The 15,987-nt window shown below is 38.2% G+C and overlaps 1 protein-coding gene across 1 annotated transcript in view; it reads left to right on the forward strand.

Annotated features, from left to right (window-relative positions):
• MROH1 (maestro heat like repeat family member 1) overlaps positions 1-15,987 on the forward strand; it is an 87,245-nt gene that overhangs the window by 38,332 nt on the left and 32,926 nt on the right. The window contains exons 16-26 of the mRNA XM_083861517.1: positions 2,047-2,179; positions 2,295-2,339; positions 3,175-4,454; positions 4,911-4,967; positions 5,639-5,746; positions 5,862-5,981; positions 6,825-6,947; positions 8,324-8,470; positions 12,563-12,589; positions 14,659-14,853; positions 15,618-15,812. Of these exons, the coding sequence (XP_083717643.1) occupies positions 2,047-2,179; positions 2,295-2,339; positions 3,175-4,454; positions 4,911-4,967; positions 5,639-5,746; positions 5,862-5,981; positions 6,825-6,947; positions 8,324-8,470; positions 12,563-12,589; positions 14,659-14,853; positions 15,618-15,812 (2,430 nt within the window). The remainder of the gene's footprint in view (positions 1-2,046; positions 2,180-2,294; positions 2,340-3,174; positions 4,455-4,910; positions 4,968-5,638; positions 5,747-5,861; positions 5,982-6,824; positions 6,948-8,323; positions 8,471-12,562; positions 12,590-14,658; positions 14,854-15,617; positions 15,813-15,987) is intronic.

Consider the following 15,987-nt stretch of genomic DNA (forward strand, 5'->3'; position numbering starts at 1 on the left):
TTTCTCCTTTTTTTTCTCCTTTTTTTCCTCCTTTTTTTTTTTCTCCTTTTTTTTCTCCTTTTTTTTCTCCTTTTTTTCCTCCTTTTTTTTTCCTCCTTTTTTTTTTTCCTCCTTTTTTTTTTCTTCTCTTTTTTCCCCCTTTTTCCCATTTTTCCTGTTTTTCCCTCATTTTTCCGCTTTCCCCATTTCTTTTCCTGTTTTTCCCCATTTTTCTTCTTTTTCCTCCCTTTTTCCTTTTTCCTGTTTTCCCCTCCCCGTTTTTCCCATTTCCCCCCTTTTTCCTGTTTTTTCCCCCATGTTTTTCTTGGTTTTTTCCTTCTTTTTTCCCATTTTTCTCCCAATTTTCCTCAATTTTCCCTTATTCTCATATTTTTTTCATATTTTTCCCCCTTTTTTCCCTTTTCTCCCCCAAATTTCCTGGGTTTGTTCCTATTTTTTCCCCAGATTTTCCTGTTTTCCCCCCTTTTTTCCTATTTTTCTTCCCTTTTTTCCTTCTTGTTTCCCATTTTCCCCCATTTCCTGTTTTTCCTATTTTCTCCCATTTTCCCCCCATTTTTGTCCGTTTTCCCCCCTTTTCCTCCTATTTTTTCCTGGTTTTTTTTCCATTTCCCTCCCAGTTTTTTCCCCTTTTTCCCATTTTTCCCATTTCCCCCCTTTTTTCCCCATTTTTCCCCACTTTCACCCTTCTTCTCCATTTCCTCCCCACTTTTCCAATTTTCTTCCCATTTTTTCCCATTTTTCCCCTTTTTTCTCCCTTTCAATTTTTCCCCCTCTTTTTTTCCGCACTTTCCCCCATTTCTTCTCTTCTCCCCTTCTTTTTCCCACTTCTCCTATTTTCTCCACATTTTCTCCTTCCCCCCATCTCTTTTTTTTTTTACATGTTTTTCCCTTTTTTCCCTGGTTTTTCCTTATTTCTTCCCATTTTTCCCCTGTTTCCCCGCTTTTTTTCCCCTTTTTCCCCCTTTCTTCCTCATTTTTTCCTAGTTTAGCCCTGGTTTTTCCTTGGGTTTTTTCCCATTTTTTCCATTTTTTCCCATTTTTTCCCTTTTTTCCCCCTTTTTTCCCTTACCCCCCCTTTTTTCCTGCTTTTTCCCTGTTCATCCCTATTTTTCCGCTTTTTTCCCTCCATTTTTCTGCTTTTTTCCCTCCATTTTTCCCTTTTTCCCCCTTTTTCCCTTTTTCCCCCTTTTTCTCCATTTTCCCTCTATTTTTTCCCCTTCTTTCCCACTTTTTCCCTATTTCTTCCCGTTTTTTCTCTTTTCCCCCTTTTTCCCATTTTTCCTATTTTCCCCATTTTTTCCCCTTTTTTCCCTGTTTTTCCTTTTTTTCCCTGTTTTTTCCTTATTTTTTTCCCATTTTTCTCCCTTTTCCCCCCCTTTTTTTCCCTGTTTTTTCCCATTTTTCCCCTGTTTTTTCCCATTTTTCCCTGTTTTTTCCCATTTTTTCCCGGTTTTTCTCATTTTTCCCAGTTATTCCCATATTTTCCCCATTTTTCCCGCAGGTTTTGTGGCCGTTCCTGTTGGAATTTCTCCTCCCAGCCCAGTTCAGCCCTGCCCTGACCCCGCTCTGCCTCAGCCTCACCTTTTCTCCCTTTTTTTCCCATTTTTTCCATTTTTTTCCCATTTTTCCCTTTTTTTCCCCTTTTTTCCCTTACCCCCCTTTTTTCCTGCTTTTTCCCTGTTCATCCCTATTTTTCTGCTTTTTTCCCTCCATTTTTCTGCTTTTTTCCCTCCATTTTTCCCTTTTTCCCCCTTTTTCTCCATTTTCCCTCTAATTTTTCCCCTTCTTTCCCACTTTTTCCCTATTTTTTCCCGTTTTTTCTCTTTTCCCCCTTTTTTCCCATTTTTCCTATTTTCCCCATTTTTTCCCCTTTTTTCCCTGTTTTTCCTTTTTTTCCCTGGTTTTTCCTTATTTTTTCCCATTTTTCTCCCTTTCCCCCCCTTTTTTTCCCTGTTTTTTCCCATTTTTTCCCTGTTTTTTCCCATTTTTTCCCATTTTTTCTCATTTTTCCCAGTTATTCCCATATTTTCCCCATTTTTCCCGCAGGTTTTGTGGCCGTTCCTGTTGGAATTTCTCCTCCCAGCCCAGTTCAGCCCTGCCCTGACCCCGCTCTGCCGCAGCCTCACCTTCCTGGCCGGGAAAATCCGGGAAGAGCAGCTGGAAAATTCCCAAGATTTCGGTAAATCTCAGAAAAAACAATTGGGGAATTTGGGATCAAGGCTCAGGAATATCCAAAAAAAATTTAATTTAATTTGATTTGATTTTTTTTCCCCAATTTTGTGTCTTTTTTTCAGGGAATGTTCCGTCTCCTCAAGCATTGACCGCCAGGCTCTTGGTGAGTCGCAGGATTTGGGGGAATTTTTGGGAATTTTCAATGATTTTTTGGGGAATTTTTGAGAATTTTCAATGATTTTTTGGGGAATTTTTTGGGAAGGATTTTTTTTTTTTTTTTTTTTTTAATTTTGGGGTATTTTTATTATGGGAAATTTTCTGGGATTTTTTTTTTTTATTATTATTATCATTTTTAGAGAATCTTTTGGGAATTTTCTGGGGATTTTTGGGGAATTTTCTGGGAATTTTTGTCTCACGGGGTGGGGAAAACGTGGGAAATTTTTCCTTTAAATCATTCCGGAAAAGCCGTTCCAAAGGTGGGAAAATCCCAGAATTCCTGCACAGAATTCCCTGATTTCATCATCTTCTACTTTCATCATTCCCAAAATTCCAGAATTTCCTGATTTTCTCATTCCCAGAATTCCCAAATTCCCTGTTTTTAGAATTCCCTGATTTCAGCATTCTATGGTTTTATTATTTGGGCTCTAATTCCCATTTTTTAATTGGAATCCCATCTCAAATTCTCTTTTTTTCTCCAGAATTCCACCTCAAATTCCTATTTTTCCTCTGGAATTCCCCTTTGTGCCTTTCCCAGCTGGAATTCCTGGTTTTATTCCCACTTTTTTCTCTGGAATTCCACCTGAAACTCCCTTTTTTAAAAACAGAATTCCAGCTCAAATTCCCACTTTTCCTCCATGATTCCACCTCAAATTCCCTTTTTTTTTTTCTGGAATTCCAGCTCAAATTCCTGTTTTTTTTCTCTGGAATTCCACCTCAAATTCCCTTTTTTAAAATAGAATTCTGGCCGAAATTCCCATTTTTCCTCCAGAATTCCTTTCTGAGCCAGAATTCCCGAGTCCATTCCCACTTTTTTCTCCAAAATTCCACCTCAAATTCCGTTGTTTTTTTGTTTTGTTTTGTTTTTGGTTTTTTTGGGTTTTTTTCCTGGAATTCCAGCTCAAAATCCCTTTTCTTTAAATGGAATTCCGGCTCAAATTCCCATTTTTTTCTCCATAATTCCAACTCACATTCCCAATTTTTTTCTCCAGAATTCCACCTCAGAAATTCTGGCCCAAATTCCAATTTTTCCTCCCAAATTCCCTCCCCTGCCCCTCCCAGCCAGAATTCCTGGATTTATTCTCATTTTTTCTCTGGGATTCCACCTGAAATTCTCCTTTTTTAAATGCAATTCTGGCTCAAATTCCCATTTGTCATCCAGAATTCCACCTCAAAGTCCCATTTTTTTCTCTGGAATTGCAGCTCAAATTCCCATTTGTCATCCAGAATTCCAGCTCCAATTTCCTTTTTTTCAAATTGAATTCCAGCTCAAATTCCCTTTTTTTTCACTTGAACTCCATCTCAAATTCCCATTTTTCCTTGGGAATTCTGGCCCAAATTCCCATTTTTCCTCCCAAATCCCTGGTTTTATTCCCACTTTTTTTTTTCCTCTGGAATTCTCCTTTTTTCCCCCCATTTTCCCCATTTTTTTATTCCCATTGTTCCCCATTTTTATTCCCATTTTTATTCCTATTTTTCTCCGTTTTTTCCCATTTTTTCCCCATTTTTTTCCCCATTTTTATTCCCATTTTTATTCCCATTTTTATTCCCATTTTTTCCCATTTTTCCCATTTTTATTCCCATTTTTATTCCCATTTTTATTCCCATTTTTTCCCATTTTCCCCATTTTTTCCCCATTTTTATTCCCATTTTTATTCCCATTTTTATTCCCATTTTTATTCCCATTTTTTCCCATTTTTCCCCATTTTTATTCCCATTTTTATTCCCATTTTTTCCCATTTTTCCTATTTTTATTCCCATTTTTATTCCCATTTTTCCAGGTGGTTTCCTCGCAGCCTTTCCTGGATCGTGGCCGGGGCGGGGCGGCCCTGAGGCTGCTCCAGGTGCTCCCCATCCACCCCCAGCTGGAAAACCTCTGGAATAAGGAAATCCCACTGCTCCTGGAACACCTGGAAGGTTTGGAAAAAAAAAAAAAAAATCCCCCAAAAAATTCCCCGAAAAAATCCCATGAAATTCCAAAAAAAATTCCCCCCAAAATCCCAGAAAATTTTCACAAAAATCCCAAAATACCCCCATTAAAAAAAAACCAAAAATCCAATAAAAATCCCCCCAAAATCCCATAAAATTAAAAAAAAATAATTCTTGCAACCACACACCCCCCCCCCAAAAAAATATCCCAAAAAATTCCCATCAACCCTCCCCTAGAATTCCCCATTTTCCCTCTGGATATTCCCCTCTAAAATTCAAAAAAATTCCCCCAAAAGATCCCAAAACATTCGCCATCAAATTCCCAAAAAATTCCCATAAAAACCCCCTAGAATTCAAAAGAAAATTCCCATAAAACCTCCCCAAAAATCCCCCCAAATTCCCATAAAATTAAAAAAAAAATCCCATAAAAACACAAATAAATGCCATAAAATTCCCCTATGCCCCACCCCCAATAAATCCCAAAACACCCCCATCAAATTCCAGAAAAATTCCCATAAACCCCCACAAAAAATTCCCACAAAAACCTGAAAAAAATCCCATAAAATCCCCATAAAAATCCCAAATTTTCCTTCCCAGACAACACCGAGGATTCCCTGATCCAAGAGGAATGGGAAGAGAAGCTGCTCCAGGTGAGAATCCCAGGAATTCCGGGAATTTTTTCCTGGATTTTTGACTCGTGGATTAGGAAAAAAGGGGCAGGAAACTCAAATCCCGGGAGATTTTCTCCTGGAACTGGGGAGGGAGATGATCCTGATCTTTGGGAAATTTGGGATCGGGATCCTCAGGGAAAAGGGAGCCAGGCCATTCCTTGGGAATTCGGGCTGGGAAAACCAGAATTCCAAAGGATCCTGAGCATTCCCTGGGAATTTGGGATGGGAAAACCAGAATTCCAGAAAGGATCTGGGGTGGGAAAACCAGAATTCCAAAGGATCCTGAGCATCCCCTGGGAATTTGGGATGGGAAAACCAGAATTCCAGAAAGGATCTGGGGTGGGAAAATCAGAATTCCAAAATGATTTTTTGGTAATGGGGAAACCAGAATTCCAAAGGTTCATTAGAATTCCATGGGAATTTGGGACAGGAAACCAGAATTCCAAAAGGATTTTTTGGTAATGGGAAAACCAGAATTCCAAAGGAATTTTTAGGATAGAAAACCAGAATTCCAAAGGTCCTTTCCCTGGGAATTGGGGATGGGGAAACCCAGCATTCCAAACCCCTCAGGCTTTTCCCTTGGAATGGAATTCCTGGCTCGGAATTCCCGGGAATTCCCACAATCCCATTTTTTTTTTTCCCCCTCCTAGTTTCTCCGGGAATCTTTGACCTCCATCCCGGAAAAATCCTGGATTTGCCCTTTGGTATCGGAAATATTCCGGCAACTCCACGGCTCCGACAGCTCCCAGGAGGAAAAGGTCAGGATTGGGGAAAATTTGGGAATTTTTTTTTTTTTTCTGCTTCATCCTGAGATTTTTTTTGTTGTAATTTCCTTTTTTTGTTTTGTTTTGTTTTGTTTTTTTCCCCCCCCAGATTTTCCTCTACAGATCCCTGGGAACGGCTCTGGGGTTGTGTCCCAGTAAGGAATTGGTTCGGAAGCAGCTCCAGGAAATCCTGGAAAATGCTCGGTACCAGGAGGAGGCTGACAGGGAGGTGAGGAGGGAAAATAAAATCTGTGGAAAAATCCCAAAAAAAAAAAAATCCTCCCAAAATTCCCCCAAAAAATCCAATTAAAAAAGAAATCCCCCCCAAAAAAATCACCAAAAAAAATCTCAAAAAAAAAAAAAAATCCCCAAAGGGGATTCGGAATTTTTTTGGAATTTTTCAGCCTGGGAAAAGTTTGGAATCCTTGGGAATTGAGATTTTTTTCCTGAGGGTGAAAAGTGTGGAATTTTGGGGGAGAAAATCGTGGAATTCCAGGGGAGTCAGGGTTAAAATTGTGGAATTTTGTGGAGCCTCTGCTAAAATCTTGGAATTCTGGCAAATCCCGGTAAAAATATCACGGAATTCTGGCAAATCCCGGTAAAAATACCATGGAATTCCAAAGAAATCCCTACTAAAAATTTTGGAATTTTGGGCAATCCTGTGTAAATAAAAATATTGTGGAATTCCAAGGAAATCCCTACTAAAATCATGGAATTCTGTGGAAACGCTGACTAAAACCACGGAATTCCACGGGAGCCTTACTAAAATCCTGGAATCCCAAAAAATGGGCAAAAAATTCCAGAGCGGTTTTTTTTGGGATTTTGGGAAGTTTTCCCATTTCTTGCTCATTCCCTTCCTTTGAGCTGAGGTTGGGATTGAATTTTTCCAACTTTTCCAACATTCCTATTTTTCCTCCAGCCTCTGGCTGGAATTCCAAGGATGGAGCAACCAAAAAAAAAATTCCTTGGGAATTCCATCCAGACAGGAATTCCTTCCCCAAAATCATGGAATTCCAGCTGGGAATAAAACCTGGGAAAAACTTTGGGAATTTTATTCCTGGAATTCTGGCAGGGTTTGGCCTCTTGCTTTGGGATCTGTGCTCGGAATCACCTGGAAGAGACGTTGGAAAAGTTGGAGGAGTTTGTAAGATCCGACATCTTCAAGAAATCCCTGGGACTGTTCAGCATCTTCAAGGTGGGAATTTTGGGGATGGGAAAAAAATGGGAAAAATGGGAATGGGGAAAATGGAAACAAATGGGAAAAAGAGAAATGGGAGTGGGCAGTTGGGAATGGGGAAAATGGGAATGGGAAAAATGGGAAGAAAGGGAAAAATGTGGATGGGAAAAATGGGAAAAATAGAAATGGGAATGAGAAGCTGGAAATGGGAAATTGGGAATGGGAATTTGAGAATGGGGAAAACGGGGAAAATAGAAATGGGAAAATCAGAATAGGAAAAATGGGAAACTGGGAATGGGGAAAAATAGGAAAAATGGGAATTAAAATGGGAAATTGGGAAAATGGGGAAAATGGGAATGGGAAAAGTGGGAGGATAGAAATGGGAATGGAAGTGGGAAATTGGGAATGGGGAAAATGGGAATGGGAAATTGGGAAAAATGGGAAGAATAGGGAAAATGGGAAATTTGGAATGGGGAAAATGGGAAGAATAGGAATGGGAAATTGGGAAAAATGGGAACGGGAAGAATGGGAATGGGGTTGGGAATGGGAAAAATGGGAGCAATGGGAAAAATGGAAAGATAGAAATGGGAGTGGGAAATTGGGAAAAATGGAATGGGAAATTGAGGGAAATGGGAATAATGGGGAAAATAGAAATGGGAATGGGAAAAGTGGGAATGGGAAAAATGGGAAAGGAATGGGAAATTGAGGGAAATGGGAATGAGAAATTAGGAAAAATAGGAATGGGAAAAAAGGAATGGGAATGGGAAAAGTGGGAAATCAGGAATGGAAAAATGGGAGTGGGATTGGGAATTTGGGAATTTGGGAATAGGAAAAATGGGAATGGGGGAATTCCGAGGAGCAGCTGGTGGGGCTGGGGCTCATCCTGGAAAAAAAACTGGGTTTGAAGGAATCCAGAGGGAGCCAGGGCGGCAGTTTGACTTCTCAAATTCCAAGGAATTCCTGCTGAAATCCTGGAATTCTGTGAAATTCCTACTAAAAGGCTGGAATTCCTCCCCAAATCCTGGAATTCCATGGGAATTGTCCTCAAGTCCTGGAATCCCATGGGAATTCTCCTGGAATTCCGAGGAAATCCTGTTAAAATTCTGGAATTCTAAGGAAATCCTATTAAATTCCTGGAATTCCAAGGAAATCCTCCTCAAATCCTGGAATTCCAAGGAAATTCTTGAATTCCCAAGAAATCCTGCTGGAGTCCTGGAATCCCAGGGAAATCCTGTTAAAACTCCTGGAATTCCAACTAAATCCTTCTCAAATTCCAAAGAAAATCCTCCCCAAATCCTGCAATTCCAAGGGCTCCTAAACCCTAATTTCCCTGAAATTCCCGACATTGCTAAATCCCATTTTTTCCACATTTTTCCATGTTTTTTTTGGAGCAGGAAAGGAGTGAGGGGGAGCTGGAGAAGGTTCGGAGCGGCCTCGTGCTCTGCTACGGCCGCGTGGCCGAGGCGGCGCCGCCGGAGCTGCTGCGATCCCGCCTGGAATCCCAAATCTGCAAACAGCTCCTGCAGCACGGCCACACCAAGGTGAAAATCCGGGAATTTTTTGGGAAATTTATTGGGAATTTTTTGGGATTTTTTAGGATATTTTTTGGGAATTTTTTGGGATTTTTTAGGATATTTTTGGGATTTTTTTAGGATATTTTTGGGAATTTTTGGGATTTTTTTAGGATATTTTTTGGGGGATTTGTTTTTTTTAATTTTTTTTTTTTTTTTTTTTTTTTTTCGTTTTTGATATTTTTTCCCCCCCTCCCCTGGAATTTTTTGGGTTTTTTTTTTTTTTGGAAAACTTTTGGGATTTTTTTAAATTTTTGGGAAATGTTCAGGGAGTTTTTAGGGAATTTTTGGGGATTTTTGGGAAATTTATTGGGAATTTTTGGGATTTTTTTAGGATATTTTTTTGGGGATTTGGTTTTTTTAATATTTTTTTTTTTTTTTTCGTTTTTGATATTTTTCCTCCCCACCCCTCCACTGGAATTTTTCGGTTTTTTTTTTTGGAAAACTTTTGGGATTTTTTTTTTTTAATTTTTAGGAAATAATCAGGGAGTTTTTAGGGAATTTTTGGGACGATTTTTTAGGAATTTTCTGGGAATGATTTTGGTGGTTTTTTTTTTAATTTTGGAATTTTTTGGAAATTTTCTGAGACTATTGGGAGAATTTTGGGGAATTGCTGCGATCCCGCCTGGAATCCCAAATCTTCAAACAGCTCCTGCAGCACGGCCACACCAAGGGGAAAATCTGGGAATTTTTAGGGGAATTTATTGGGAATTTTTGGGGATTTTTTAGGATATTTATTGGGAATTTTTGGGGATTTTTTAGGATATTTTTGGGAATTTTTTTGGGATTTTTTTAGGATATTTTTGGGAATTTTTTTGGATTTTTTTAGGATATTTTTGGGAATTTTTTGGGATTTTTTAGGATATTTTTGGGAATTTTTTGGGATTTTTTTAGGATATTTTTGGAGATTTGATTTTTTTAATTTTTTTTTTTTTTTTTTTTTTTCGTTTTTGATTTTTTTTCCCTCCCCCGGAATTTTTCGGGTTTTTTTTTTTGAAAACTTTTGGGATTTTTTTTTAATTTTTTGGGAAATGTTCAGGGAGTTTTTAGGGAATTTTTGGGACGATTTTTTAGGAATTTTCTGGGTATGATTTTGGTGGTTTTTTTTTTTTAATTTTGGAATTTTTTGGAAATTTTCTGAGACTATTGGGAGAATTTTGGGGAATTGCTGCGATCCCGCCTGGAATCCCAAATCTTCAAACAGCTCCTGCAGCACGGGCACAGCAAGGGGAAAATCTGGGAATTTTTAGGGGAATTTATTGGGAATTTTTGGGGATTTTTTAGGATATTTATTGGGAATTTTTGGGGATTTTTTAGGATATTTTTGGGAATTTTTGGGATTTTTTTAGGATATTTTTGGGAATTTTTTTGGATTTTTTTAGGATATTTTTGGGAATTTTTTTGGATTTTTTAGGATATTTTTGGGAATTTTTTGGGATTTTTTAGGATATTTTGGGGAATTTTTTTGGGGATTTGGTTTTTTTAAATTATTTTTTTTTTTTCGTTTTTGATTTTTTTTCCCCACCCCTCCACTGGAATTTTTTGGGGTTTTTTTTGAAAACTTTTGGGATTTTTTTTTTAATTTTTGGGAAATAATCAGGGAGTTTTTAGGGAATTTTTGGGGATTTTTGGGACGATTTTTTAATGATTTTGGTGGGTTTTTTTTTTTAAATTTTTCAGGAATTTTTTTTGGATTTTTTTTTTGAATTTTTTGGAAATTTTCTGAGACTATTGGGAGAATTTTGGGGAATTGCTGCGATCCCGCCTGGAATCCCAAATCTGCAAACAGCTCCTGCTGCACGGCCACACCAAGGGGAAAATCGGGGAATTTTTTGGGAAATTTATTGGGAATTTTTTGGGAAATTTATTGGGAATTTTTGGGGATTTTTTAGGATATTTTTGGGAATTTTTTTGGGATTTTTTTAGGATATTTTTGGGAATTTTTTTGGATTTTTTTAGGATATTTTTGGGAATTTTTTGGGATTTTTTAGGATATTTTTGGGAATTTTTTGGGATTTTTTAGGATATTTTTGGGAATTTTTTTGGGGATTTGGTTTTTTTAAATTATATTTTTTTTTTTCGTTTTTGATTTTTTTTCCCCACCCCTCCACTGGAATTTTTTGGGGTTTTTTTTGAAAACTTTTGGGATTTTTTTTTAATTTTTGGGAAATAATCAGGGAGTTTTTAGGGAATTTTTGGGGATTTTTGGGACGATTTTTTAATGATTTTGGTGGGTTTTTTTTTTTTAATTTTTCAGGAATTTTTTTTGGATTTTTTTTTTGAATTTTTTGGAAATTTTCTGAGACTATTGGGAGAATTTTGGGGAATTGCTGCGATCCCGCCTGGAATCCTAAATTCTGAAAAGCCTCCTGCAGCACGGCCACACCAAGGTGAAAATCTGGGAATTTTTTGGGAAATTTATTGGGAATTTTTTGGGATTTTTTAGGATATTTTTGGGAATTTTTTGGGATTTTTTAGGATATTTATTGGGAATTTTTGGGGATTTTTTAGGATATTTTTGGGAATTTTTTGGGATTTTTTTAGGATATTTTTGGGAATTTTTTGGGATTTTTTAGGATATTTTTTGGGAATTTTTTTGGATTTTTTTAGGATATTTTTGGGAATTTTTTGGGATTTTTTTAGGATATTTTTGGGAATTTTTTTTGGATTTTTTAGGATATTTTTGGGATTTTTTTAGGATATTTTTTTTGGGATTTGATTTTTTTAAATTTTTTTTTTTTTCTTCTTCGTTTTTGATATTTTTTCCGCCCACCCCAGAATTTTTCGGTTTTTTTTTTTTTGGAAAACATTTGGGATTTTTTTTTAATTTTTGGGAAATGTTCAGGCAGTTTTTAGGGGATTTTTGGGATGATTTTTTAGGAATTTTCTGGGAATGATTTTGGTGGGGTTTTTTTTTAATTTTTCAGGAATTTTTTTGGATTTTTTTGGAATTTTTTGGAAATTTTCTGAGACTTGGGGAATTTTTAGGGACTTTTTGGGAATTTTCGGGGACTTTTTAGGAAATTTTTGGGAGTGGGGTTTTTTTCTTGGATTTTTTTATAATTTTTAGGATTTGGTTTGGGTTGTTTTTGGAAAATTTTTGAGATTTTTTAAAATTATTTTTTGGGAATTTTTGTTGTTGCTGGAGGGAGGGAATTTTTCAGGAGTTTTTTTGGAATTTTCTGGAAATTTCCTGGGATTTTTCTGGAAATTTTCTTTGACTTTTCAGGGGATTTTTCAGGGGATTTTTCTGGGATTTTTCAAAGAATTTTTCAGGGATTCTTTGGGAATTTTCAGGAATTTTTTATTATTATTTATTTATTTTGAATTTTCAGGATTTTTTTTTTTCATTTTAGGGGATCTTATTCACAAATATTCTGGAAAATTTTTGGGAATTTTTCTGGAAATCTTCCGGGAAATATTTTTTTTTTTATTATTTTCTAGGAAATTTTCAGGATTTTTCTGGGATTTTTTTTTTTTTTAATTTTTCAGAAATTTTGGGGGATTTTTTCCCACTGAAATTCCATTTTTTTTCCTCTGATGGGATTCAGGATTTTCCAATGGAATTTCTTGTTTTTTTCCAGTGGAATTCTGGTTTTCCGATTGGAATTTGGGGTTTTCTGTTGGGATTTTGCCTTTTTCCAATGGAATTTGGGATTTTTCCCGCTGGAATTTGGCTTTTCTTCTAATGGGATTTTATTTTATTCTAAATGAAATTTTGTTCTAAATGAAATTTTGTTCTTCCCATTGGGATTTTGGTGGTTTTTTTACTGGAATTTTATTTTCCCATGAGAATTTTGGTTTCCCTAATGGAATTTTCTTCTTTCCTTACGGAATTTGGGGCTTTTCCCCAAAAAAAAAATTTCCATTGGGAAAATTGATTTTCTTCTAATGGAATTTCTTTTTTTTTTTTTTTTTTTTTTTTTTGGCTTTTCTCAGTGGAATTTGGGGTTGTTTTCTTTTCCCGGTTGGAATTTTCTTTTTTTCCCAACGGAATGTTTTTGGGGGATTTGAGTTTTTCCCTGATGGGATTTTTTATGTTTTTTCTTCCCACTTGTTCAGGTTCTGGGAATAAAAGTAGAGACCAAGGTAGGGATTTGTGGGATTGGCTTTGGGATTTTCCCTCTTTTTCCACCTTTTTCGTCTTGCTCCTGGCTGGAATTGCTGAAATTCCTGGGAAAATTCCTGGAATGCCCCAAGTGGAGAGCCTAGAATTCCATGATCCCAGAATTCCATAAATCCCATAAATTCCAGGATCCCAAAATTCAGTAATTCCATGATCTCGTCATTAAAGAATTCCATAATCCCAGAAAAATTCCCTGAATCTGGAATTCCATGATTCCATCAATCCCATTAATTCCATGATCCCATAACTTCACAATCCCACAATTCTGTGATCCCAGAATTCCATGAATCTGGAATTCCATCATTCCAGCTTTAAATATTTCCGTGATCTCAGAAATTCCACCATTCCAGAATTCCATCATCCCCAAAATTCCAATTCTGTGAATTCCAGAATTCCATCAATTCCAGGATCCCAAAATTCTGGAATTCTGCCTTAAATGATTCCCTATGATCCCAAAATTCCATGATCCTATAATTCCATAAATTCCATCAATCCCACCATCCTAAAATTCGGTGGTTCTGGAATTCCATGGTCCCAGAATTCCATTAATTCCATAAATTCCAGGATCCCAAAATTCAATAATTCCGCAATTCCGCCATCTTGAAATTCCATCAAATCCCTGAAATTCCCAAATTTCCCAAAGGCCTCCTCCCCCCAGTATCCAGCCCAAAAATCCATCCCCGTTTTCTTTGGAATAAATCCCAAAGTTTTCCCAAATTCAGGAATTCTGAAGGTTCAGGTTGAGACATTTCCAGGGGTTTTTTTTCCATGGAATTTTTGGGAATTCTTTCCTTGGGCTTCACTAACGCCTCTCCCTCATTGGCTTTAACGGCTTCCACCAGGAATTCCTGAATTTTTTCAGAATTCCTGGAATTTTCCAGGATTCTCAGATTTTTCTGGAATTCCTGGATTTCTCTGGAACTCCTGGAGTTTTCCGGAATTCCCAGATTTTTCTGGGATTCCCAGATTTTTCTAGAATTCACGGATTTTTCCAGAATTCCCGGATTTTTCTGGGATTCATGGATTTTTCCAGAATTTTCCAGGATTCTCAGATTTCTCTGGAATTCCTGGATTTCTCTGGAATTCCCAGATTTTTCTGGGATTCTCAGATTTTTCTAGAATTCACGGATTTTTCCAGAATTCCCGGATTTTTCTGGGATTCATGGATTTTTCCAGAATTCCCAGAATTTTCCAGGATTCTCAGATTTCTCTGGAATTCCTGGATTTCTCTGGAATTCCCAGATTTTTCTGGGATTCTCAGATTTTTCTAGAATTCACGGATTTTTCCAGAATTCCCAGAATTTGCCAGGATTCTCAGATTTCTCTGGAATTCCTGGATTTCTCTGGAATTCCTGGATTTTTCCGGAATTCCCAGATTTTTCAGGGATTCTCAGGTTTTTTCCAGAATTCCCGGGTTTGGCTGGGATCTGCTCCCAGCACTCTGAGGATCCCTGGAATTGGGGTTTGGAGGTGGCTGCAATTCCTCTTTGTTGTCGTTGTGTTGCTACTAATTATTTTTCTATTAATTATTTTTCTATTAATTATTAATTTTTAAAACTTATTATTCTTCATTATTTTTTTTCATTTAATTCAATTTCACAACGTTTAGGCCGATTCTTGGGGGTTTTTTTTCTGGTATTTTGTTTTACTTTATTTTGTTTTCTTTTGTCTTATTTTATCTGTTTTGTTTTATTTTGTTTTTTTTGGTTTTGTTTCGTTTTTAGGTTTATTTTATTGATAATCCCAATCCCAGTTTCTGGTTTGATCCCAGTCCCGGTTGATCCCAGTTTTGAGGCTCATCCCAGTTTTCAGGCCAATCCCACTGATCCCAGTCCCAGTTTCAGGGCAGATCCCAATCCCAGTTGATCCTGATCCCAGTTTCTGGGCTGATTCCAGGTTCCAGCTGATCCTGGTTCCTGGGCTGATCCCAATCCCAGTTGATCCCAGTTTCCAGTTGATCCCGGTTTCTGGGTGATCCCGTTTTGTTTCTGGGCTGATCCCGCTGATCCCGATCCCGATCCCTGTTCCTCAGGACCCGGCACTGAAGCTGAGCCTGGCCCGCAGCATTGCCATGATCAGCCGGGCCCTGGGCCCGGGAAACAACTCCAGGAATTCCGGGAATGGCACCGGGAACGGCACTGGGAATGACTCCGGCAGTTATCCCGGGAATGGCCCCGGCAGCTCCAGCAGCATCGCCCGCAAGGCTGAGCTCGTGGCGCTCATGGTGGTGAGACTGGGAGGGGCTGGGATAAACTGGGATAAACTGGGATGGACTGGGAGGGGATTGGGATGGATTTGGAGAGACTGGGAGGGAACTGGGATAAATTGGGAGGGATTGGGAGGGACTGGGATAAACTGCGATGGACTGGGAGAAAACTGGGATGGGATTGGGATGGACTGGGGGATACTGGGAATAGAGTGGGAGAGACTGGGATTAACTGGGATCAAGTGGGATGGGATAATGGGATACTGGGATGGACTGGGAGCACTGGGAGGGACTGGAATAAACTGGGATGGGATAATGGGATACTGGGATGCACTGGGAGGGTGTTGGGGGTATTGGGAGGGACTGGGAATGACCATGGGAATGGAATCCGGGGTATCCAAGAATCCAGGAAATCCAGGGAATTCAGAAATTCAGGGAATTCAGGAATCCAGAAATCCAGGGAATTCAGAAATCCAGGGAATTCAGGAATCCAGAAAATTCAGGAAATCTGGAAATTCAGGGAATTCAGGGGATCCAAGAAATTCAGGAATTCAAGAATCTGGAAATTCAGGAATTTAAGAATTTTAGGAATTTCCAGGGAATTCAGGAAATCCAGGAATTCCACCCTTGGAAACCTCTCAAAATTCCCACGTGGAACCTTCAGAATTCCAGGAAAATTCCAAGAAAACTCTTTTGGATCCTTCCAGAACCTTCCCAATTTTCCAGGACATTCCAGGACTTTCCCCAGTTCTCCCAGACTTTTTTCCTTTTTCCCTTTTCCCCAGGAATTCCTGAAGGCAGAACCTGTGGACTCACTGCCGTCCCGGCTCAGACAACAAGCCCTCAGCACCTGCAGCCACCTCCTGTATCCTTGGGGAGAAATCCAGGGAATTTTGGGAATTCTGGGAATTCTGGGATTGGGGACTTGGGTTTGGATCTTTGGGGGGTGGGGGGGGGGGAGGTTTCCTCTTTTTTTCCTTTTTTTTTCCTGGTAATTTTTTTCCCCTCATTTTTTCACATTTTTTCCTCTTTTCCGTTCTTGTTCCTTCTCTTTTCCTTCTTTTTGCTCCTTTTTTCTTTCTTTTTTCCTTTTTTTTCTTTCTTTTCCCCTCCTTTTTCTTCTTTTCCTTCTTTTTCTCTCTCTTTTCTTTCTTT

This window comes from Zosterops lateralis, assembly GCF_965231275.1.
Source record: "Zosterops lateralis genome assembly, chromosome: 1".
NCBI classification, from domain to species: domain Eukaryota; kingdom Metazoa; phylum Chordata; class Aves; order Passeriformes; family Zosteropidae; genus Zosterops; species Zosterops lateralis.